Raw genomic sequence first — 25,080 nt, forward strand, 5'->3', positions numbered from 1 at the left:
TAATATTGTTTATCGCAATAAATTTTGGTGCAATATATCGCACAACAAAAATAGATATCATGACAGGACTAGATATATGTTGATATAATTGCATAAGTTCTGTTAGTTTCGATGCATATTGGTGTAATAAGTCATGTTATGTTGTAGATTTAAGCACTAAATCTAGTGTTCTAAGATAACTAATGTGTGTGTGTTTTTCTTTAAATCATGCCCTGAAGCGATGTTACCTAAAGGTAGGTGCACAGTGGCAGGTTTATGTGTGTGCGCGTGTGTGTGTGTGTCTGTGTGTCGGACACCTTTGCTTCCTGTCCAGCCATGGTCACGCCCACACAACACACCTGCTGAACGGCCAGCCAATCACAGGCTTGATTAGTGTGTCTGCGCTGCTGCCCCACCTGTCACATCGCTCCAGGCATGACTATGTAAATATGTAAATCTCAAAGCTTAACGTTCTTGCTGACCCATATATAAATGTCTCCATGTCACAGTTTATTAGGGAAATGTGTGTTTTTGTTTAGCACCTGCTGATTTTCGAATGTTTCCACATGAGTTTACAAAATGCTAATGTTTATTTAGGTGAAGTGTAGTGAGAGGAGTACAATTTGATGACAAATGTTGATATCAGCTTGATGAAGCCTGGTCTGTAAGTTTAAAATAGCTTTAAAAGCTTGAAGAAAGTCAATAAAATGTTTCTAGCATGTTTTACCACATGAATTACCCCATTGTTAGCATGAATTAGCGTGTTATTATCTTGTTTATAATATGGTTAGCATATTGTTAATGAGAATTTGCATGATGCTAACAATATTTAAGCTGTTCTGGCATGAACATAAGATTATTCCAGCATGTTTTCTGTCATAAATTAGCATTTTGTTTGTTAGCCTGTCGTTAAACTAACAACTAGCTCAATTTTTGGGATGTTTCTATAATTGTGGCTAGCATGAATGAACATGCTGCTTGCATAGATTAACATGCTAGAAGCATGCTTCTTGCATGAGTTAGCATGTTGTTAGCTTACATGATGCTGGCATGGTTAGCTCATTGTTAGTTGGAATTAGCATGTTATTATCTTGATTATAATATGGTTATTACATTGTTAATGGGAATTTGCTTGATGCTAGCATGCTTCAAGTAAGTTTAAACACATGGCTAACTTGATTTAGCCTGTTCATAAACATTTGTTTCTGTCATGTTTCATGACATGAATTAGCATGTTGCTTGTTAGTTAGGCTGTTGTTACACTAACAGCTAGATTGATTTTAGGATGTTTCCAGCGTTGTGGCACGCATTGAATGCTACAAGCAGGGGTGTAGCAGACATTTTAAAATAATTATACGTTCATATTATTATTAATCACCTGTTTCTAATGGTCTGTCTCTCCGTATCCCCCCCCGGTTGCTATGCCCCTGGCCACAAGCATGGTTCTAGCATAAATGAACATGTTGCTAGCCTGTTTTTAGCATGAATTACCATGGTTGGCATTGCTTGTATGAACAACAATTATGTAGCATGTTTAGCTTGTTTATCCACATGGCTACCGCGTTTTTTAATTATTAGCCTGAATTATATGGTAAGCATGTTGCTATAGCATAATTTTAGATGATCTACACTGAGCTTAGCATGTGCTAGCATGTTATCAGCATGACATTTTACCACGGTTTTACGTTGCTAGCAACTTGGTAAACATTTTGCTAACATGATTAAACATATTTCAAGCATGATTTAATGTGTTATGTTATGTTTTATTATGTTGTTAGCAAGATTTAACATCTTGCCTGTGTGATTCAGCATGTTTTAGCTTGATTCTGAAAAAACAAACTGTGTAATCAAATTGAGTTACCAATGAGCAGAAATGTAATATTCTGGGATGTTTTTCTGCACTAAGCTAGACCTCAGGTTAACCAGTGCGATTTCCTAGAATCGGCTGAGGATGTGGTTAGCATGACACTGCTTTCTCTGTATCGTTCTCTCTCACTGCAGTGCAAAGTTTTTGTATTTCATTAACACTTATATGTCGTCCCTCTCTTTGAACACACAAGTGTCATTAGTTAAAAATTAGGCAGAAAGTGATTATATTTTAGCATGTCAGGTGGGAGTTTGTAACCATTTTAGCTATATTTAAAGGTTTGTGTGTGCTTGTATACACTCTGAAACAAAAGTGCAAAACTGTCACTGGAACAATACCCATGCTATTTATATTGAAACTAATTTGTTATAAAATAAATTTATAGTGAATGCTATAGTGTTTTTAAACGATATACTTGACTTAATCTGGTGTTTTAATTATGTTGTTGCTTTAGTAATACAGCAGCTATAATAATATAAACTAATTAACAAATACTGTAATTTTTACATATAATACACTGCATTATTATAACAGTTTATCAGTTCACTAATGTTAAGTATGCTGAAGCATTCATTAACAAAGTGTTGATTACACCACAGCCATATCACCCTGCAGCCCAAGACTTGTTACTCACTGAAGATAAGCAGGGCTGAGCCTGGTCAGTATCTGTATGGGAGACCACAAGGTGACACTAGGTTTCTGTTAAAAGTGGGTTAGCAGGGGGCGCTCAACTTGCGTCCTAATGCCCCAGTATAGTGAAGGGAACACTATACTGTCAGTGTGTGTCGCCTTTCGGATGAGACATTAAACCGAGGTCCTGACTCTGTGGTCATTAAAATCCCATGGCACTTCTCGGAAAGAGTAGGGATGTAACCCCGATGTCCTGGCTAAATTCCCTCTGTCGGCCTTTACCCATCATGGCCTCGCAGTCATCCCCATTCACTGAATTGTCTCCATAACTATCTGTTCACTCCGCCTACAGTATAGCTGGTGTGTGGTGAGCGCACTGGCGCTGTTGTCCTGTGGCTGCCGTTGCATTATATGTAATCCAAGTGGATGCTGCACACTGGTGGTGGTGTGGAGAGACCCCCCCCTCTTATGATCGTGAAGCGCTTTGGGTGTATGACTATACATGATAAATGCAATCTATAAATGCACACATTACATATGCAGTATAATACACTTTAGGGTTCAAAAACACTATAGTAATTTCCTATAAATTATCATAGCATTTTTTAATGTGACTGTCCTTTCTCAATGGTACTAAAAGGCATCATTTAGTTCCTAATATGTTCCCTCCTCTGATTAGTCTTTACTTGCATGAGGGCGGAGTCAACCTGTCACTTACTTAAAATCCACCAAACGTTTACAAGTGGACACAATTAAGTCCCCCGCTATGTTTGTTTTTATTCAATAAGCGGTTTCACTTGTATTTACAGTTGAATTATTACCTAGATATTTTTCAAAACACTTACAACACTATACAGCTTAAAGTGACATTTAAAGCCTTAACTGGGTTAATTAGGTTAACTAAAAACTTTTTTTACTGATTTTATTTTAGCTGAAATAAAACAAATAAGACTTTCTCCAGAAGAAAAAGTATTATCAGCCATACTGTGAAAATTTCCTTGTTCTAATAAACATCATTTGGGTAATATTTAAAAAAGAAAAAAATTAACATAATTTTAACTTCAACTGTATGTCACAATAGGAAATAACACCACACTTCTGTTTCGAGTCTGTCTGGCTTTGTATGAGTATAATAATTTCTGCATCTAATAATATTGCATAATCAATAATATTTCATTGTCTTTCTCTGTCAGGCGCGGCAGCAGGCTCAGATGAGGCACCAGATGGCTTCTGACAGCAAGAGCGAATATTCCTCATACCTGCAGAAGTTCAACCAGGAACAGAACGAACATTATTACACCATCATCCCTAATATTTTCCAGGTGCGCGTACACACACACACACACACACACACACACATGTACAGCTATTTCTATGGGTTCTTCTTATAGACATGGTGATGTTTATAGTGTACAGACTTTACATTGTCTCCTCCTTCTCCTAAAATTCAACCCTCACAGGAAGCACAAATTTTAAATTTTTAAATGAATCATTCTGTGTGATTTATAAGCTCTTTACTCATGGGGAACAAAAGAATGTCCTAGCAAAGTCAAAATTTACTGGTATTGCTATACTTGTGGAACACAAACAAACACACTTTTATTTTTGTGAATTGTGGGAACATTCCACAGGTTTCCATTGTTTTTATGCTGTAGCTATATTTTCTGTCAGCTACCGACCCTATCCCTAACCCAACACTTACTCATTCTGAAAACGTAGCCCTATATACATTTCTGGAGATCGCCAATTATGTATCCAGAAGTACGTATGGCTGCATTTCGTCTTTAAAATGGACGCTACGGGCAGGTGTGACATCACTCCTTGTCACGCTTACCAGCTGACTGCTTACTTCCGGCTTTGCGCAGCTTTTCTGCTGTTACCAATTTGTCCAGTTAGCTCGTCATGTACATCGGTGGACTTGAGATGCAGGGAGGAGTTGACCACAACGACGGGGTTCGAATCCAGCGAAGAACAGTTCCAGAAACCGAGTAGGACAAATACTGAAGCCAAAAAATAAAATAAACAAGTATTTAACCGGGTGAGAATGTGGTAAAAATCAGGAAGTGGGTGGACGCTGGTCAATCTGTGTTTTTGAAAACAGTTGCTTGAGTTTAAGGAAGTGGGTGTGCGGGTCAATCTGGGCTTTTAAAATCACTATTGGTTGGGTTTAGGGAAGGATGAGGGTGGGTCAGTCGGTCAGTCGGTCAGTCAGTCAGTCAGTCAGTCAGTCGACAGCAGCCTCTAGGGGATTTTCGTGAGAGCAGCAGGTGTAAGTGGCACTCCTGAGAGAAAAAGCATACACAGCGACCTCTGATGCATTCACGAAAAAAAACTGCAAAAAAAACTGTGACGTATTTGGCGCTCTCCAGAAATGTATATAGCGGTGCTTTTTCCAAATGGGCCTGGGTTGCCCTAAAGCAGTGTTTCTCAACCACATTCCTGGAGGACCACCAACACTGCTCGTTTTGGATGTCTCCTTTGTCTGTCACACTTATTGCAGGTCTTTCAGTCTCTGCTAATTAGCTAATGATCTAAATCAGGTGTGTTTGGTTGAGGAGAGATGCAAAATGTGCAGAGCTGGTGGTCCGCGGTTGAGAAACACTGCCCTAAACTGTCTGTATTATACATTATAAAACAAAATGATTATGTGTGATTGAAACTTAAGGGTCCCCTCAATATAAAAATACAACATAGACACACACACACACACACATGCACTGAGAATGAATTATAGCTACTGATGTTATCATTTATTTGCATGCAGTGCCTGCATTGTTGTAGAGTTCTTTAAAAGAATTATGCAAATGAGCTTACTGTGAAAACACACCCCAAAATCGTGAATGATTTGCATATGCAGTAGTGTGATTCCCGATCATGCAGCTGTCTGCTCTTAAATACACACTGTAACTTTTCATGTGTGTCTGTGGAGCAGAAAATCCAGGCGATGGAAGAGAAGAGAATAGAGCGGATGGGTGAGTCTCTGAAGACGTTTGCGGAGGTGGACCGACAGATTCTGCCCATCATTGGGAAATGTCTGGATGGAATGACACAAGCAGCCGAGTCCATTGAATCCAAGACTGTTAGTAACTCATACACACACACACACACACACACACACACACACACACACACACACGCACACGCACTTACACTCTCACATAACATACCATGTGCATAACACACATGCATCACAGATTTACACACACTCTGACACACACATACACACACACGTACAGATTTATTCACGATAGACTCTAGTGCTCTCTTCTGTCAGAAATATCTCTCGTTTCCATTGCACAACACATTTTCTTCTTGAACACGACTCCTAATAAATTTAAACCTGCACTAATGCTGATCTAGGCTCAGTCTGCCCTGAATGGATTAGATTATTGTAAGCCGCTAATACCTGATCCTACATCTGCAGGAAGTGTCATTTTAGCAGGAGGAAATGTGTTGTAAAATTAAATTAAACTCTACCATTCAAAAGTTGAGGGTCATAATAGATTTAATAACTAATTTCTTATAACTCATTTCTTTTGTCTTTGCCATGATGACAGTATTATCTGCTATTATTTCTTTGAAGGTATTGGTATTCTGCTTAAAGTGACATTTAAAGGCTCTACTAGGTTAGTTAGATTAACTAGGCAAGTCATTGGTAGGGCCAGATGGAATCTGCGGACGTTTTTTGCTATTTCTGCGGAGAATTTTGGTATTATCAAAACTAAAAACTTAATATATGAAATAAAAAATGTTTAATCTTTAAAATGCAAATCCAATTATATTCACTTTATTTGGTAAATAAAGCAAGTTTGTCATATAATGTATCTAGTAAAAGACAGAAAATATTACATTGTGCATAAATCAGATGAACATTTTCACATCAATAATATTAGTGAAATCAATATTAAAAATATAAAAAAAATATATATAAAAAACTGAATAAATTTAGATTTACACACATTTACTCAAGTAAATAAACAGAATTAATAATGGGCTAAAAATCTGCGGAAAATCTGTGGAATTCTGCGCACGCAAATTGCGGATGGGCCTAGTCATTGGACATCAGTGGCTTGTTTTGTAGCTGATTGAAAAAAACACAATTTCTTAGGGGGGCTAATAATATTGACCTTACCAGTTTTTACATTTTAAAAGTATAATTTTTTTTCAGTCATACTAAAATCAATAAGACTTTCTCCAGAAGAAAAATATGATATAAAATGCTGTGAAAATTTCCTTGCTCCATCACTTAAAATAATTAAAATTTCAAAGGAGGACTATATATAAATACATACATACAGTTGAAATCAGAATTATTAACCACCATTTTATTTATTTATTTATTTATTTTTTAAATATTTCCCAAAAATTATGTTTAACAGAGCAAGGAAATTTTTACAGTATGTCTGATAATATTTTTTCTTCTGGAGAAAGTTTTATTTGTTTTATTTTGGCTTGAATAAAAGCAGTTTTAATTTTTCAAAAAACATTTTAAGGTCAAAATTATTAGCCCCTTTGAGCTATATTTTTCTCCATTGTCTACCGAACAAACTATTGTTATACAATAACTTGACTAATTACCCTAACCCGCCTAATTAACCTAATTAAACTAGTTAAGCCTTTAAATGTCACTTTAAGCTGTCTAGAAGTATCTTGAAAAATATCTAGTAAAATATTGTTTACTGTCATCATGGCAAAGATAAAATAAATCAGTTATTAGAAATTATTATTAAAATTATTATGTTTAGTAATGCGTTGAAAAAATCTGCTCTCCGTTAAACAGAAATTGGGGAACAAATAAACAGGGGGGGGCGAATATGTATGTATGTATATATATATGTATATATGTGTGTGTATATATGTGTATATATATATATATATATATATATATATATGTATGAATGTATGTATATATATATATGTGTGTGTATGTATGTATGTGTATATATATATATATATATATATATATATATATATATATATATATATATGTATGAATGTATATATATGTATGTCATTTATTTTGTTAAGCAAAGCTGATTTTATTTCAGCATTATTACTCTAGCCTTGTGACTCATCTCATGTGACTCATATAAAGTCTTTCTAATATGATGATCAGAAGCTCAAATGTACCTTTATTATTATCAGTGTTAAAATTTGTTAATATTTATGTGGAAACAATGACACATTTTTTGTTTTTAGTATTCTTTAATAAATAGAGAGTGAAAAAAACAACAACTTTTGGTCAGATTTCAAATAATTATGTATTTATTGCCACTTTCGATTCATTTGATTAATCCTAGCTGAGTAAACATATTATTATATAATAAAAAAGCTGACCTCATTTTTTAACAGTAACATAATCTATTTAACTTGTGCTATCCGCTGGCATATTGATTATATAGATATATACAGTGTTCGAAATATACCTAATGGCGTGGTTGATGTGTGTGGGGGCAGGCGCTTTGATCTTGAGAGTCCCTTGCCACAATGATGTAGGCTATAAAACACACAGGATCACTCCGGAAAAATAAAAGCGCGATTTGGAAAATAAAAAAGACACGATTGAAAGGGCTTCCGTTTCGTTAAGTTTAACCTGCTTTCAGCTTAATTGTGCAACATGTTTACAGCAATGCCACAGTGTTTAAAAAAAAAAGAACATTCCATTGGCCCATGACATGAGCAATTAAATTGGCATGAAGCAATTAAAACGAAACACAACGTCATATCATTTGTTTCGGGAAATGAATAAGCAGTGTCTCAACGTCAAAGCCTCTGGCTGTCAGTTTTTGACATGACTGTACTTTGCTTAATTAAAGTGACTGAATCAAAGCAAAATAGTCAAGATATTAAAATAAACCTATAAGAGTATAATAATGACAGCAAATGAGCAGACCCAGCATGTGTGTTTTCTGTTTTCTGGTGCAGGACTCATCTCAGGTCATTGAGTCGTATAAGTCCGGCTTCGAGCCTCCCGGCGATGTGGAGTTCGAGGACTACGGTCAGGCCATGAAGAGGACGGTTTCTGAGACCAGCCTGACCAACTCACGCTCAGAAAACAAACCTGAACGCTCCAGCAAGAGCAAGACCAAAACCCTCTGGCCTTTTATTAAGAAAAACAAGGTAACACACACACACACACACACACAAACACAGAAACAGACTAACCCGAAAGCTCATGAGGATGAACAGAAAACTATATTTGGTAGCTCTTTATTTCAAACCCATAATTCATGCTATTAACAAACCATTAAGTAATACTATTAGCTCAATGAACTGCTAATTAGCTACTTATTGATGGTTTAGGTTTTGGGTAAGATTAGGGATGCAGAAACGGATCATACTTTATAACTACTAGAAAACTGTTAATATCGCAATAATAGGCAGTTAATAAGCCAGTATTTAATAGCATGAGTTGTGACTTAAACTAAAGTGTTACCTAATATTTAAGTAAATATGACCACAGAAATTGAGACGGACTGATCTGAAACTTTCAGCAATTGATTAAAAACTGATTTGTTTTTAAAGCTAATAAAGATGACAGGGAAAAAATGTTTGCAGCAAATAAGAACAGACTGATTTAAAACCTTATAAGTGTATAAAAAAGTAAATATTACCTCTAAAATGGAGGCAAAATGAAAGAGAAACAGTGTGATCATATGAAGTTTATGAAAATGAAGGAAAAACAAAACTGCAGTAATTATGAACATTCATCAGAGTGGATGAAAAGCGAAATGTAAGTTAGTATAATGAAACAGAGAAATTTTTTTAACTATGGATGAATAGTTGCATTAATTAAGAAGAAAAGAAGAGACAGAAAAACGAAATATTTACAGAATTGTGTAACGGAAGCAAGTAGAGGAAAACAAAACATTTTAATATTTTTAAAAAGTTTAATTAATAATTTAAATATGAAGAAAAATAGAAAAAGAAATGGAAAAAATGAAGACAGAATGAATGAAAAAACTGAGATTGAGACTGATTTAAAAAAACTTGAAAAATTTTAACAAATATAAACACAAGAAATAGTGACGTTATTAATTGAATTATTCAATTAGAGAATTAATTAAGAACAAACTTAATGTACAGTAGATATGAACAGGAACAGAAGCTGTCTAATTTCAGAGGCTGCATCCTCCGAAGGATGCATTTGAAGGGTGATGCGTCATCGCAGCGTGACGAAGGCTGTGTTATTTAAAAAAACATTTGAAGGCTTCAAATACATTCTTCGTTTCCCAGGTAGTGAAGAATACAACCGGTGAATCCTGCCCGGCCTCAAACACCCCAAGATTCATTGCACACTGATAATGGCAGGACGTTTTAAAAAGAAGTCTCTAGATTAAATGTATGAATTAGGTTTATTTATGTCTAACACATAAAACCAAAAAAAAAGTATGACGTGTCTTAATAAAAGGTGATTTTATAGACAGTTTACATTTTATATGTACATGTATGCATCAAATAAAATATATTTCCAGCTTTTATAAACCTTGCTTTGCCTTAAGATGGCCAAAGCCATATCACCCTGCAGCTCAAGACCAGTTACTCACTGAAGCCAAGCAGGGCTGAGCCTGGTCAGCACCTGGATGGGAAACCACATGGGAAAACTAGGTTGCTGTTGGAAGTGGTGTTAGGGAGACCAGCAGAGGGCGCTCAACCTACGGTCTGTTTGAGTCATGCTCCAGTATAAAGTCAGTAAGCACCGTCTTTCAGATGAGATGTCATCCAGGACCTACAGTAAACCGAGGCCTCCCTATCTTCCCCAACCACTGAAATCAAGTGGTGCTTGCTGCAGAGCCATTTGGGCGAGCTGAGCTCCAGCGAGGGGGAGCTTGAGCTTGAGCTCCACCTTTTTTGCACTTCTTCTACGAGTGATGTCACTGGGGGTAGGGTTAGGGGTGGGGTTGGTGTACGCATTAAAACAGCTTACAGGAGGCAGAACAAGAGCTCATGCTCCCCTCTCACTGAAATTGCTCTATCACTGTTTCTCCACTCTCCTGCTGGTGTGTGCACTGGCGCTGTTGTCCTGTGGCTGCCGTCGCATCATCCAAGTGGATGCTGCACACTGGTGGTGGTGTTGAGAGACCCCCCTCATAATTGTGAAGCACTTTGGGTGTATGACTATACATGATAAATGCGCTATATAAATACACACATTACACATTACAATACATTAAGATCGCTTAAAATAATAATTTTAATAGTAATTAATAATAATTTAAAAATAAATACATTTTAAATCACTTTGAAAAAAGTCATTACAAATGGTATTACCGCTTTTTAAAGGCAGCTGTTATGGTTGCTAGGTGATGAGGTCTGTCCTCTGTAGACTAGGGCTGTGTCCAAAACCGCCTACTACTCAGCAGGTACTGCGTTTGAATTGAAATGTATTACTCGGCCGTTAGAAGAGTACGTTCTATACAGTATGAATGTGAAAAGTATGAATGGAATTCGGACGTACTACATCTGCCATTTTGTCATGGTCACGTGACCTACCTGCGTCAGTTGCGTCGCTTCACTTACATTCATGAATTCTCTCGCGGGGTATTATGGGATAGGGCAGCGTGCATGGGATTCTCACAGAATCTCGCCAGAAGTAGTCTGGGTACTTCTAGCGCACTGATTTTTGAAATTCTATGAATTCGGACATACTACTCGGCTCGCATACTGATTTTAGCGTACTATATAGTATAGAAGTATGCGGTTTCGGACGCAGCCTAGATCTTCGCAATTCAAAATATTCAGTTTGGCTTGAGTGTACTTCGAAGGAATCTCCTTTGTAGTTTACATCCTTCTGAGGATGCAGCCTCTGAAATGAGACACAGCTAGAGACATATTTTAATATTTAAAAAATAAATTAAACTGCAGTAACTCGGATATTAAAACCAACCGGTCTAAAAGGTCATAGAAATGACGGACAGTAAATATGAACTCAAACATTTTATCTGACAGATTAAAAAAATCCAGTAAAAAAGGAATGGAGAAACACTTGGCTCATAAAAATAAGCAAACATGAACACTAAAATGCAGACGGCTCATCAGAATGACTGTGTCGTGTGTTTCTGTGAGTTTTGTTTTGCGTTCATGCTGTTTGTTTTCATTCGTAGGTTTGCATTTCTGTCTAGTTGGTTTGACTGTAGACTTGTAGATGCTGTTATTCGTTTTTTCCGCCATGGTTTTTGCTCTCCCTCCCTCTGTTCACCTGCACGAAAAAAAAAAACCACACGTTCTTTAACATTCATCCTGACGCTCCACCAATAACACACTAATGCACCGACAACCCGAAAGCCTCACCTTTGACCTCTGACGTCAGAGAATTGTAACCCTAAACGTCTGTCTTCGGTCACTCATGGTAACCTCATTCTTCTTCCTCTACTTCTGTCTTCTTGTGACTTTTGACCCCTGTGTCGAAGGCTCCAGTCTTACGGAGCATGCTCAGTCCGCAAATAACCCTGCAGGACCAGTATGAGCATTAACACTGTGGTGTACAAATAATGTATGTGTGGCTATGCGAGGAATGCTAGTTCATACTGCACACTATTTACTTTAGCTATATGAAATAGTAAAACAAAAACTCCTAGAAGCTGTGATTGACATTAATTCATTTTTATGATAGTCAAAATATTTAAAATGTATATGAATGTTAAATGAAAATAATTTAAAATATATATATATTTTTGAGATTTTTCTAAAATGTGTTTAAGTGCTCTGATGAATTAAACACAACACTTATGAAAATGATTTAAAGCTATACACTTACCGGCCACTTTATTAGGTACACTTTACTAGTGCCGGGTTGGACCCCATTTTTGCCTTCAGAACTGCCTTAATCTTTCATGGCATAGATTCAACAAGGTGCTGGAAGTATTCTTCATGATAGCATCACGCAGTTGTTGCAGATTTGTCGGCTGCACATTCATGATGCGAATCTCCCGTTCCACCACATCCCAAAGGTGCTCTATTGGATTGAGTTCTGGTGACTGTGGAGGCCATTTGAGTACAGTGAACTCATTGTCATGTTCTAGAAACCAGTCTGAGATGATTCACGCTTTGACATGGTGCGTTATCCTGCTGGAAGTAGCCATAAGAAGATGGGTACACTGTGGTCATAAAGAGATGGACATGGTCAGCAACAATACTCAGTTAGGCTGTGGTGTTGACATGATGCTCATTTGGTACTAATGGACCCAAAGTGTGCCAAAAAAATGTTCCTGACACCATTACACCACCACCACCAGCCTGAATTGTTGACATAAGGCAGGATGAATCCCTGCTTTCATTTTGTTGACGCCAAATTCTGACCCAACCATCCGAATGTTGCAGCAGAAATCGAGACTCATCAGACCAGGCAACATTTTTCCTTCTATTGTCCAATTTTGGTGAGCCTGTGCGAATTGTAGCCTCGTTTTCTTGTTCTTAGCTGACAGGAGTGGCACCAGATGTGGTCTTCTGCTGCTGTAGCCCATCCGCCTCAAGGTTGGACTTGTTTTGCTTTCTGAGATGCTCTTCTGCAGACCTCAGTTGTACCGAGTGCTTATTTGAGTTACTGTTGCCTTTCTATCCGCTTAAACTAGTCTGGCCATTCTCTTCTGACCTCTGGCATCAACAAGGCATTTGCGCCCACAGAACTGCCGCTCACTGGATATTTTCTCTTTTTCAGACCATTCTCTGTAAACCCTAGAGATGGTTGTGCGTGAAAATCCTGTAGATCAGCAGTTTCTGAAATACTCAGACCAGCCTGTCTGGCACCAACAACCATGCCACGTTCAAAGTCACTGAAATCATCTTTCTTTCGCATTCTGATGCTCGGTTTGAACTGCAGCAGATCGTCTAGACCATGTCTACATGCCTGAATGCATTGAGCTGCTGCCATGTGATTGCCTGACTAGAAATTTGCGTCAACGAGCAGATGGACTGGTGTACCTAATAAAGTGGCCGGTAGATGTATATAAAAATATAAAGCAGTGCTTTTAAGTTGTAATAGTGTTTCATAATATCACAGTTGTTACTTTATTTTCATCAAATAAACAGCTTAAAAAAACACTTTGGAATGATAGTGTAGTATTTTAAAATCATCACATTTTTATTATAATATATGTAAATTTTTGTGTTATTATACAAAAAACAGTAGTGCACGTCACAGCAAGTAACATCCGGTTGTGAAATCTGGAATTAATATTGATACTATGCATTTTGCTTAGTCAAATTTTGTGTTAAAATGTCATAACATTTGGCAACCTGCATATTATTCACTGAACTTTAGCGCACTGCATTATGGGATATTGTGTTCCATGTAGTGTGCTTTGTCGTATAGTGCACATTTAGGCACATCTGCAGTAGAAGTACGCATGAATTCTAGATGTGTGCAGTGTGTATAGTGTTCATAGTGCATAAATCATAAGAGTAGTATGTTATGTGCTGTTCCGATCATAGCCTGTCTTTGTCAGTTCACATCTATCCTCTGTGTGTGTGTGTGAGTGTGTGTGTATGTGTGTGTTTTATGCATGTGACTTGTCTGTTTGGGGATATTATTAGAAATCCACAGTCATTTCATGCTACACTGTCAGATTAAGGCTGTTTATGAAGTAAAGCAGATTATAAGACAAAATCAGGATGTTCTAGAGCAGGGGTGTCCACACATGGTCCTGGAGGGCCGGTGTCTTGAAGAGTTTAGCTCCAACCCTAATCAAACTCATCTGAACCAGCTGATCAAACTCTTACTAGATATACAAAAAACTCCCTGGAAGAGCTGTTTAAGCAAGTTGGAGCTAAAATCAGGAGGACACCGGCCCTCCAGGACCGAGTTTGGACACCTCTGTTCTAGAGGGTTCGGAGATCACTTTTGATTGAAAACTAAAATAAGACTAGCTCAAAAGATCTTAATATAAACACTGTAATACTATGTAGATAATACAGAAAAGGAGCGAGACGTTCTGGGGGATTTAAAAGCAGAAATGTGCAGCTCATATTTATGTTGAAGACATGAAATGATTAATTTTGAGCAAAATAAATGATTTGAGGATGTTTTATGCTCTGGAATATGTTTATGATAGGAATATATCATTTAATAAGTGCAGTATTTTTGCTGTGACGTTTTCCTGTGGTATTCGACATGTTTGTGTAGATTTACTGTAGATTGCTCTTGATTTTTGTCCAAATGGATTAAGGGAAGATTTTGTGTGTAGATGTTTTTAGCAGGTTTTGTATTCTATTGGGATCTGGACAGTTAATATGAGCTTTCCCAGAACACCTTCGTTAATTACTCCATTTTGCTTTGGGGAGCTCAATTATAGGAAAAGCGAGAGAGAAAGAGCAGATCGTTGACCTGAAATAATGTATGTGCTTTAGATAAGTGTGTGTGTGTGTGTGTGTGTGTGTGTGTGTTGTGCATGCAATATTTGTTAAAGTGACAGTGCATTCAAAAAATGCTTGTTTACTCTGCCTCTCGGACTTTCTTTTTTCTCTGGAACATATAAAGAGGAATCTGCAGGAATAATTGCGCTGTTCTTCCCATATAATGAAAGTGAATGGTAACTGAGAGTGTCAAGCTTTAAACAGCAACTCTCAAATCTAATAGCTTACGTAATATGCAGTAGTTCATAAACAGATTAAATGCACATCTCTGAGGGATTCATATTTGTTACATTTGTAAAGGCGATAAGTTGTCTTTAAAAAGTGAGTAAAACAGATGCATTTAAAGTGATTAGCTTACTTTACTTAGAATAGTGAGTAAAACGGTTGCTTTTAAAGCGATTAGTTGACTTTACTTAAAGTAAACCTGTTGCTTTAAAACCAATTAGTTGTCTTCACTTAGAAAAGTGAGTAAGCTCCGCTTTATAAGCAATTAGCTGACTTGAAAATGTGAGTAAACCTGTTGCTATTAAAGCGATTGGTTGACTTTACTTAAAGTGAGTAAACTTGTTGCTTTTAAAGAGATTAGTTGAGTTAATTTTAAAAAGTAAAACCTTGCTTTAAAACTAATAAGTTGATGTACTTTAAAAAGTTAGTAAACTTGTTGCTTTTAAAGCGGTTAGTTGATTTTAAAATAGTGAGTAAATTGTTGCTTCTAAAGTGATTAGTTGAGTTTACTTTAAATAGTGAGTAAACTTGTTGCTTTTAAAGCGATTAGTTGACTTGACTTTAAAATAGTGAGTAAACCTGTTGCTTTTAAAGGGATTAGTTGAATTTACTCTAAAATAGTAAGTAAACTCGTTGCTTTTAAAGCGATTAGTTGACTCTAAAATAGTGAGTAAACTCGTTGCTTTTAAAGCGATTAGTTGACTTTACTCTAAAATAGTAAGTAAACTCGTTGCTTTTAAAGCGATTAGTTGACTCTAAAATAGTGATTAAACTTGTTGCTTTTAAAGCGATTAGTTGACTTTACTCTAAAATAGTAAGTAAACTCGTTGCTTTTAAAGCGATTAGTTGACTCTAAAATAGTGAGTAAACTTGTTGCTTTTAAAGCGATTAGTTGACTAAAATAGTGAGTAAACCTGTTGCTTTTAAAGGGATCAGTTAAATTTACTTTAAAATAGTAAGGTAAACTTGTTGCTTTTAAAGTGATTAGTTGACTTTACTTTAAAATACTAAGTAAACTTGTTGCTTTAAAAGCGATTAGTTGACTTTACTCTAAAATAGTTAGTAAACTTGTTGCTTTTAAAGCGATTTGTTGACTCTAAAATAGTGAGTAAACTTGTTGCTTTTAAAGCGATTAGTTGACTTGACTTTAAAATACTGAGTAAACTTGTTGCTTTTAAAGCAATTAGTTGACTTGACTTTAAAATAGTGAGTAAACTTGTTGCTTTAGAAGCGATTAGTTGACTTTACTCTAAAATAGTGAGTAAACTCGTTGCTTTTAAAGCGATTAGTTGACTCTAAAATAGTGAGTAAAGCTATTGCTTTTAAAAGGATTAGTTGAATTTACTTTAAAATAGTGAGTAAACCTGTTGCTTTTAAAGTGATTAGTTGACTTGACTTTAAAATACTGAGTAAACTTGTTGCTTTAGAAGCGATTAGTTGACTTTAAATAGAAAAGTGAGTGTTATTTACTTTAATAGCATTGTCTAGATGCAATTTCAACAAAGTACTAAAAAAGTAAAAAAAAAAAAAAAGCACGGACTAACCTTAAAAGTGTGCTAAATAACTGGTTTGATTGAAAGCAAATTTATATTGCTTCACCCAATTTAATAATTTAATGATTTTATGCCAAAAAAACTAAATTGTATATGTTAATTAGCTGATATTTACCTGTACTTTTTACAGATCCCGGTGCCATCATAGCATACCCCCGTTCACTTTCATCACATTAAAAGAAACAGCATAAATATCCTCCCTTGTGTTCCTCAGGAAAGTCAAAGTCACTGGCAGTGTTTGTTTTGGGTTGAACTGTCTCTTTAAGTGGTTCTGCAGTGATCTGAGCTCTGCATGCGACCCCTGATATGTATCTATATATATAATATCCAGTTTAACGCACTAACTCTCTCGCTCAGTGATAACACCACCACAGCCACAGCGCAGTCTTTTGTTTTTTTTGTTAATACTGTTTATTTACGTTTCATTTTTTGTCTTTCGGTTGCCCTTATTGTTATTAGGGACCGAGCACCGAAACGGTGCGTAGGCCCTATTGGAATTGCTCCGTTTTTTATTATTATTATTATTATTAGGGACCGAGCACCGAAACGGTGCAAGGCCCTATTGGAATTGCTCCGTTTATTATTATTATTATTCTTCTCTCCAATGAATCGCGATTTTGAGGGGCTAAACAAGCCCGAAAACTCACGCAACTTTGCACACGCCTCAGAAGTGGCGAAAATTTACGTTTTTTATGGTCTTCTGAAGTGGGCGTGGCAAAATGACTCGACAGCGCCACCTAGAAAAATTAAACGGACAAGCCCCCGATCCACGAATCACGCACATGCACAAAAATTGGCACACACCTCAAACATGCCAAAACATACAAAAAAGTCTCTTGGAGCCATATCTCAAACCCAACAGGAAGTTGGATATTTTTGACTTCCTGCGACGAAAAAGTGGCGTTTTTGCCATTTCCAGGCGTTGTATTTTAACGAACTCCTCCTAGGGATTTTATCCGATCGACACCAAAATTGGGTTTTGTCATCTAAAGGCCTTGGCGATGTTAAATTGCGAAGCTTTAGAGTTTTCATCGATGGGCGTGTCCGTGGCGGCCTCGCAAACTTTGACGATTCGCCACAAAACAGGAAGTCGTTATAACTCAGGCATGCATTATCCGATCCGCCTCAAAATTCACACGTTTGATAAGAGTCCTGACCTGAACAAGTTTACATGCCAATATCCAGATACAGTTATAGCGCCACCTGCTGGCCACAGGAAATGACATGTTTTACATCGTAACAAACTCCTCCCACAAATTTTATGGTATCAGCACCAAATTTGGGTTGTGTTATCTGAAAGCCCTAGCGATGATATATTGTGAAGATCTAGAGTTTTCGCAGAGGGGCGTGTCCGTGGCGGCATGACAAACCTCAACGCTTCGCCATGGAACAGGAAGTCCTTATAACTCAAGCACACAATGTCCGATCTGCCTGAAACTTCACATGGTGGATAAAAGTCCTCTCCTGAACACATCCTCATAACAATAATGAAGTGGGCGTGGCAAAATGACTCGACAGCGCCACCTAGAAAAATTAAACGGACGAGCCCCTGATCTACGAATCACGCACATGCACGAAAATTGGAACACACCTTAAACAAGCCAAAACATACGAAAAAGTCTCTTGGAGCCATAACTCAAACCCAACAGGAAGTCGGTTATTTTTAACTTCCTGCGGCAAATAAGTGGCATTTTTGCCATTTCCAGGCTTTGTATCTTAACGAACTCCTCCTAGGGATTTTATGCTATCGACACCAAAATTGGGTTTTGTCATCTAAAGGCCTTGGCGATGTTAAATTGCGAAGCTTTAGAGGTTTTGTCGATGGGCGTGTCCGTGGCGGCCTCACAAACTTTAACGATTCGCCACAAAACCGGAAGTCATTATAACTCAGGCATGCATTATATGATCTGCCTCAAAATTCACATGTTTAATAAGAGTCCAGACCAGATCAAGTTTACATGCCGATATCCAGATACAGTTATAGCGCCACCTGCTGACCACAGAAAATGTCATGATTTACAAAGTAATAAACTCATCCCACAAATGTTTTCATATCAGCACCAAATTTGGTTGGTTGTGTATCTGAAAGCTCAAGCGATGATATATTGTGAAGATCTAGAGTTTTCGTAGAGGGGCGTGTATGTGGTGGCATGACAAACCTCAACGCTTCGCCATGAAAAAGGAAGTGCTTATAACTCAGGCACACAATGTCTGATCTGCCTGAAACTTCACATGGTTGATTAAATTCCTCTCCTGAAGACATCTAAATGCCAATATTGAGTCAGTCATAGCGCCACCTAGTGACAGAAGGTAGTTTTGCTTATAACTCAGCCACACAATGTCCAATCAGCCTGAAACTTCACAGGGTTGATAAAAGTCCTCTCCTGAAGACATCTACGTGCCAATATTGAGTCACAGTCATAGCGCCACCTGCTGGCAACAGGTAGTTTGGCTTATAACTCAGCCACACAATGTCCGATCTGCCTGAAACTTCACATGGTTGATAAAAGTCTTCTCCTGAAGACATCTACATGACAATACTGTCACAGGTATAGCGCCACCTGCTGACAGGAGGAAGTTTGGCATAAATCTGTGGATTTCTCAGGTTTTTTATATATATCGGCTTAAATTGTTATTGTTCACTGTTCTCTGTCATCCTTAGGCCACCGGGCGGCGGTGAGCCCGGGTGCGAGGTCCCTATCATCGCTGCTTGCAGCTTTAATTAGGGACCGAGCACCGAAACGGTGCGTAGGCCCTATTGGAATTGCTCCGTTTATTATTATTATTATTATTATTTATTATTATTATTATTATTCTCCTCCGGAATGAATCGCGGTTTTGAGGGGCTAAACATGCCCGAAAACTCACGCAACTTTGCACACGCCTCAGAAGTGGCGAAAATTTACGTTTATTATGGGCTTCGGAAGTGGGCGTGGCAAAATGACTCGACAGCGCCACCTAGAAAAATTAAACGGACGAGCCCCCAATCCACGAATCAAGCACATGCACGAAAATTGGCACACACCTCAAACATGCCAAAACATACGAAAAAGTCTCTTGGAGCCATATCTCAAACCCAACAGGAAGTCAGATATTTTTGACTTCCTGCGGCGAAAAAGTGGCGTTTTTGCCATTTCCAGGCGTTGTATTTTAACGAACTCCTCCTAGGGATTTTATCCGATCGACACCAAAATTGGGTTTTGTCATCTAAAGGCCTTGGCGATGTTAAATTGCGAAGCTTTAGAGTTTTCATCGATGGGCGTGTCCGTGGCGGCCTCACAAACTTTGACGATTCGCCACAAAACAAGAAGTCGTTATAACTCAGGCATGCATTATCAGATCTGCCTCAAAATTCACACGCTTGATAAGCGTCCTGACCTGAACACGTTTACATGCTACTATCCAGATACAGTTATAGCGCCACCTGCTGGCCACAGGAAATGACATGATTTACGGAGTTATAAACTCCTCCCACAAATTTTATTGTATCAACACCAAAATTGAGTGGTGTTATCTGAAAGCTCTAGCGATGTTATATTGTGAAGATCTAGAGTTTTCGCAGAGGGGCGTGTCCGTGGTGGCATGACAAACCTCAACGCTTCGCCATGGAACAGGAAGTCCTCATAACTCAACCACACAATGTCCGATCTGCCTGAAACTTCACATGGTTGATAAACGTCATCTCTTGAACACATCCACATAACAATATTGAAGTGGGCGTTGCAAAATGACTCGACAGCGCCACCTAGAAAAATTAAACGGACGAGCCCCCGATCTACGAATCACGCTCATGCACAAAAATTGGCACACACCTCAAACATGGCAAAACATACGAAAAAGTCTCTTGGAGCCATATCTCAAACCCAACAGGAAGTCGGATATTTTTAACTTCCTGTGGCGAAAAAGTGGCCATTTTCAGGCGTTGTATTTTAACGAACTCCTCCTAGGGATTTTATCTGATAAACACCAAAATTGGGTTTTGTCATCTTAAAGCCTTGGTGATGTTAAATTGCGAAGCTTTAGAGTTTTCATCGATGGGCGTGTCCGTGGCGGCCTCGCAAACTTTGATGATTCGCCACAAAACAGGAAGTCTTTATAACTCAGGGATGCATTTATCGATCTGCCTCAAAATTCACACATTTAATAACAGTCCTGACCTGATCAGGTTTACGTGCCGATATCCAGTTACAGTTATAGCGCCACCTGCTGGCCACAGGAAATGACATGTTTGACACTGTAACAAACTCCTCCCACAAACTTTCCCGTATCAGCACCAAAATAGAGTGGTGTCATCTGAAAGCTCTAACAATGATATATTGTGAAGATCTAGAGTTTTTGCAGAGGGGCGTGTCTGTGGTGGCATGACAAACCTCAACGCTTCGCCATGGAACAGGAAGTTCTTATAACTCAACCACACAATGTCTGATCTGCCTGAAACTTAACATGGTTTATGAGAGTCCTCTCCTGAGCACATCTACAATTATATTGAGTCATAGTCATAGCGCCACCTGCTGGCAGAAGGAAGTTTGGCTTGTAACTCGGCCACACAATGTCAGATCTGCCTAAAATGTCACATGGTGGATGAAAGTCCTCTCCTAAACACATCTACATAATAATATTGAGTCTTTTATAGCGCCACCTGCTGGCAGAATGTAGTTTGTCTTAAAACACAATCTCCACACAGTCTCTGATCTGCCTGAAACTTCACATGGTTGATAAAAGTCCGATCCTGAAGACATCCACATAACAATATTGAGTCAGTCATAACGCCACCTGCTGGCAGAAGGTAGTTTGGCTTATAACTCAGCCACACAATGTCCCATGTGCCTGAAACTTCACATGGTTGATAAGATTCCTCTCCGGAAGACATTTACATGCCAATCTTAAGTCACAGTTATAGCGCCACCTGCTGACAGGAGGAATTTTGGCATAAATCTGTGATTTTCTCGGCTTCTTTATATATATCGGCTTAAAATATTATTGGTCGCTGTTCTCTATCATCCTAAGGCCACCGGGCGGCGGTGAGCCCGGGTGCGAGGTCCCTATCATCGCTGCTTGCAGCTTTAATTATTATTATTATTATTATTCTTTTCCGGAATGAATCGCGATTTAGAGGGGCTAAACATGCCCGAAAACTCACGCAACTTTGCACACGCCTCAGAAGTGGCGAAAATTTACGTTTGTTACAGGTCTCGGAAGTGGGCGTGGCAAAATGACTCGACAGCGCCACCTAGAAAAATTAAACTGACAAGCCCCCGATCCACGAATCACGCACATGCACGAAAATTGGCACACACCTCAAACATGCCAAAACATACGAAAAAGTCTCTTGGAGCCATATCTCAAACCCAACAGGAAGTCGGATATTTTTAACTTCCTGCGGTGAAAAAGTGGCATTTTTGCCATTTCCAGGCGTTGTATTTTAACGAACTCCTCCTAGGGATTTTATCCGATCGACACCAAAATTGGGTTTTGTCATCTAAAGGCCTTGGCGATGTTAAATTGCGAAGCTTTAGAGTTTTCGTCGATGGGCGTGTCCGTGGCGGCCTCGCAAACTTTGATGATTCGCCACAAAACAGGAAGTCATTATAACTCAGGCATGCATTATCCGATCTGCTTCAACTTTCACACGTTTGATAAGAGTCCTGACCTGAACACAATTACATGCTGATATCCAGATACAGTTATAGCGCCACCTGCTGGCCACAGGAAATGACATGTTTTACAGAGTAACAAACTCCTCCCACAAATTTTTTCGTATCAGCACCAAATTTTGGATGTGTTATCTGAAAGCTATTGCGATGATATATTGTGAAGATCTAGAGTTTTCGCAGAGGGGCGTGTCCATGGCGGCATGACAAACCTCAACGCTTCGCCATGGAAAAGGAAGTCCTTATAACTCAGCCACACAATGTCCGATCAGCCTGAAACTTCACATGTTTGATAAAAGTCCTTTCCCGAACACATCCCCATAACAATAATGAAGTGGGCGTGGCAAAATGACTCGACAGCGCCACCTATTAAAATTAAACGGACGAGCCCCTGATCTACGAATCACGCACATGCACGAAAATTAGCACACACCTCAAACACGCCAAAACATACGAAAAAGTCTCTTGGAGCCATATCTCAAACCCAACAGGAAGTCGGCTATTTTTAACTTCCTGCAGAAAATAAGTGGCATTTTTGCAATTTCCAGGCTTTGTATCTTAACGAACTCCTCCTAGGGATTTTATCTTATCGACACCAAAATTGGGTTTTGTCATCTAAAGGCCTTGGCGATGTTAAATTGCGAAGCTTTAGAGTTTTTGTAGATGGGCGTGTCCGTGGTGGCCTCGCAAACTTTGACCATTCGCCACAAAACTGGAAGTCATTATAACTCAGGCATGCATTATCCGATCTGCCTCAAAATTCACACGTTTAATATAAGTCCAGACCAGAACACGTTTACATGCCGATATCCAGATACAGTTATAGCGCCACCTGCTGGCCACAGGAAATGTCATGATTTACAGAGTAATAAACTCCTCCCACTAATTTTTTCGTATCAGCACTAAATTTGGTTGGTTGTTATCTAAATGCTCAAGCGATGATATATTGTGAAGATCTAGAGTTTTTGCAGAGGGGCGTGTCCGTGGCGGCATGACAAACCTCAACGCTTCGCCATGGAACAGGAAGTTCTTATAACTTAACCACACAATGTCCGATCAGCCTGAAACTTCACATGGTTGATTAAATTCATCTCCTGAAGACATCTAAATGCTAATATTGAGTCACAGTCATAGCGCCACCTGCTGACAGAAGGAATTTTGCCTTATAACTTAACCACACAATGTCTGATCTGCCTGAAACTTTACATTGTGGATAAAAGTCCTCTCCTAAACACATATACATAATAATAATGAGTCTGTCATAGCGCCACCTGCTGGCAGATTGTAGTTTGGCTTATAACTCAGCCAAACAACGTCCGATCTGCCTGAAAATTCACACGGTTGATAAGACTCTTCTACTGAAGGCATCTACATAACAATTTTTAGTCACAGTTATAGCGACACCTGCTGACAGGAGGAAGTTCAGCATAAATCTGTGATTTCTCTGGTTATTTATATATATCGGCTTAAATTAATGTTGTTCGCTGTTCTCTGTCATCCTGAGGCCACTGGGCGGCGGTGAGCCCGGGTGCGAGGTCCCTATCATCGCTGCTTGCAGCTTTAATTATTATTATTATTCCGCCCCCTATCGGGGCACTTTTGAGGGTCTAAACATGCCCGAAAACTCATGAAAATTTGCACACACACCAAACCCGGTGTAAATAGCAGGTTGATATGGGTCTCTGAAGTGGGCGTGGCAAAATGACTCGACAGCGCCACCTAGAAAAATTAAACGGACGAGCCCCCGATCCACGAATCACACACATGCACGAAAATTGGCACACACCTCAAACACGCCAAAACATACGAAAAAGTCTCTTGGAGCCATATCTCAAACCCAACAGGAAGTCGGATATTTTTGACTTCCTGCGGCGAAAAAGTGGCGTTTTTGCCATTTCCAGGCGTTGTATTTTAACGAACTCCTCCTAGGGATTTTATCCGATCGACACCAAAATTGGGTTTTGTCATCTAAAGGCCTTGGCGATGTTTAATTGCGAAGCTTTAGAGTTTTCGTCGATGGGCGTGTCCGTGGCGGCCTCGCAAACTTTGACGATTCGCCACAAAACAGGAAGTCGTTATAACTCAGGCATGCATTATCCGATCTGGCTCAAAATTCACACGTTTGATAAGAGTCCTGACCTGAACACGTTTACATGCCAATATCCAGATACAGAAATAGCGCCACCTACTGGCCACAGGAAATGACATGTTTTACACTGTAACAAACTCCTCCCACAAATTTTATGGTATCAGCACCAAAATTGAGTGGTGTCATCTGAAAGCTCTATCGGTGATATTTTGTAAAGATCTAGAGTTTTTGCAGAGGGGTGTGTCCGTGGCGGCATGACAAACCTCAACGCTTCGCCAAGGAACGGGAAGTCCTCATAACTCAACCACACAAAGTCTGATCAGCCTGAAACTTCATATGGTTGATATACGTCATCTCTTGAACACATCCACATAACAATATTGAAGTGGGCGTGGCAAAATGACTCGACAGCGCCACCTAGAAAAATATAACGGACGAGCCCCTGATCTACGAATCACGCACATGCGTGAAAATTGGCACACACCTCAAACATGCCAAAACATACGAAAAAGTCTCTTGGAGCCATATCTCAAACCCAACAGGAAGTCGGATATTTTTAACTTCCTGCTGCAAATAAGTGGCATTTTTGCCATTTCCTGGCGTTGTATCTTAACGAACTCCTCCTAGGGATTTTATCCGATCGACACCAAAATTGTGTTTTGTCATCTAAAGGCCTTGGCGATGTTAAATTGCGGAGCTTTATAGTTTTTGTCGATGGGCGTGTCCGTGGCGGCC

General features: G+C 38.7%; 1 protein-coding gene and 1 long non-coding RNA gene across 52 annotated transcripts in view; both read left to right on the forward strand.

The window, feature by feature from the left end:
* The window catches only part of fnbp1b (formin binding protein 1b), a 174,279-nt gene that overhangs the window by 109,743 nt on the left and 39,456 nt on the right, over window positions 1-25,080 (forward strand). For 33 of the 46 annotated variants that reach the window (XR_015519925.2, XR_015519927.2, XR_015519926.2 and 30 more), the window contains exons 7-9: window positions 3,670-3,798; window positions 5,409-5,555; window positions 8,402-8,596. Coding sequence is in view for 42 of the 46 variants with exons in the window: in XM_087300642.2 (XP_087156768.1) it covers window positions 3,670-3,798; window positions 5,409-5,555; window positions 8,402-8,596 (471 nt within the window). In the remaining 4 variants the exon portion in view is untranslated. Of the gene's footprint in view, window positions 1-218; window positions 234-3,669; window positions 3,799-5,408; window positions 5,556-8,401; window positions 8,597-25,080 lie in introns of all 46 variants that reach the window. The other 13 variants (XM_087300615.2, XM_087300605.1, XM_087300603.1 and 10 more) reach the window with 1 other exon arrangement.
* LOC147831748 (uncharacterized) lies at window positions 10,799-16,897 on the forward strand. 6 transcript variants are annotated; one of them, XR_015519959.1, is made up of 5 exons: window positions 10,799-11,439; window positions 14,271-15,570; window positions 15,720-15,815; window positions 15,868-16,063; window positions 16,260-16,897. It is a non-coding gene; the product is annotated as an uncharacterized LOC147831748 (long non-coding RNA). The 6 variants fall into 6 exon arrangements; XR_015519956.1 differs by having other exon boundaries at window positions 10,842-11,669; XR_015519955.1 differs by having other exon boundaries at window positions 10,871-11,936.

This window comes from Danio rerio, chromosome 21 (assembly GCF_052040795.2).
Source record: "Danio rerio strain M-AB ecotype USA chromosome 21, GRCz13ab, whole genome shotgun sequence".
NCBI lineage: Eukaryota > Metazoa > Chordata > Actinopteri > Cypriniformes > Danionidae > Danio > Danio rerio.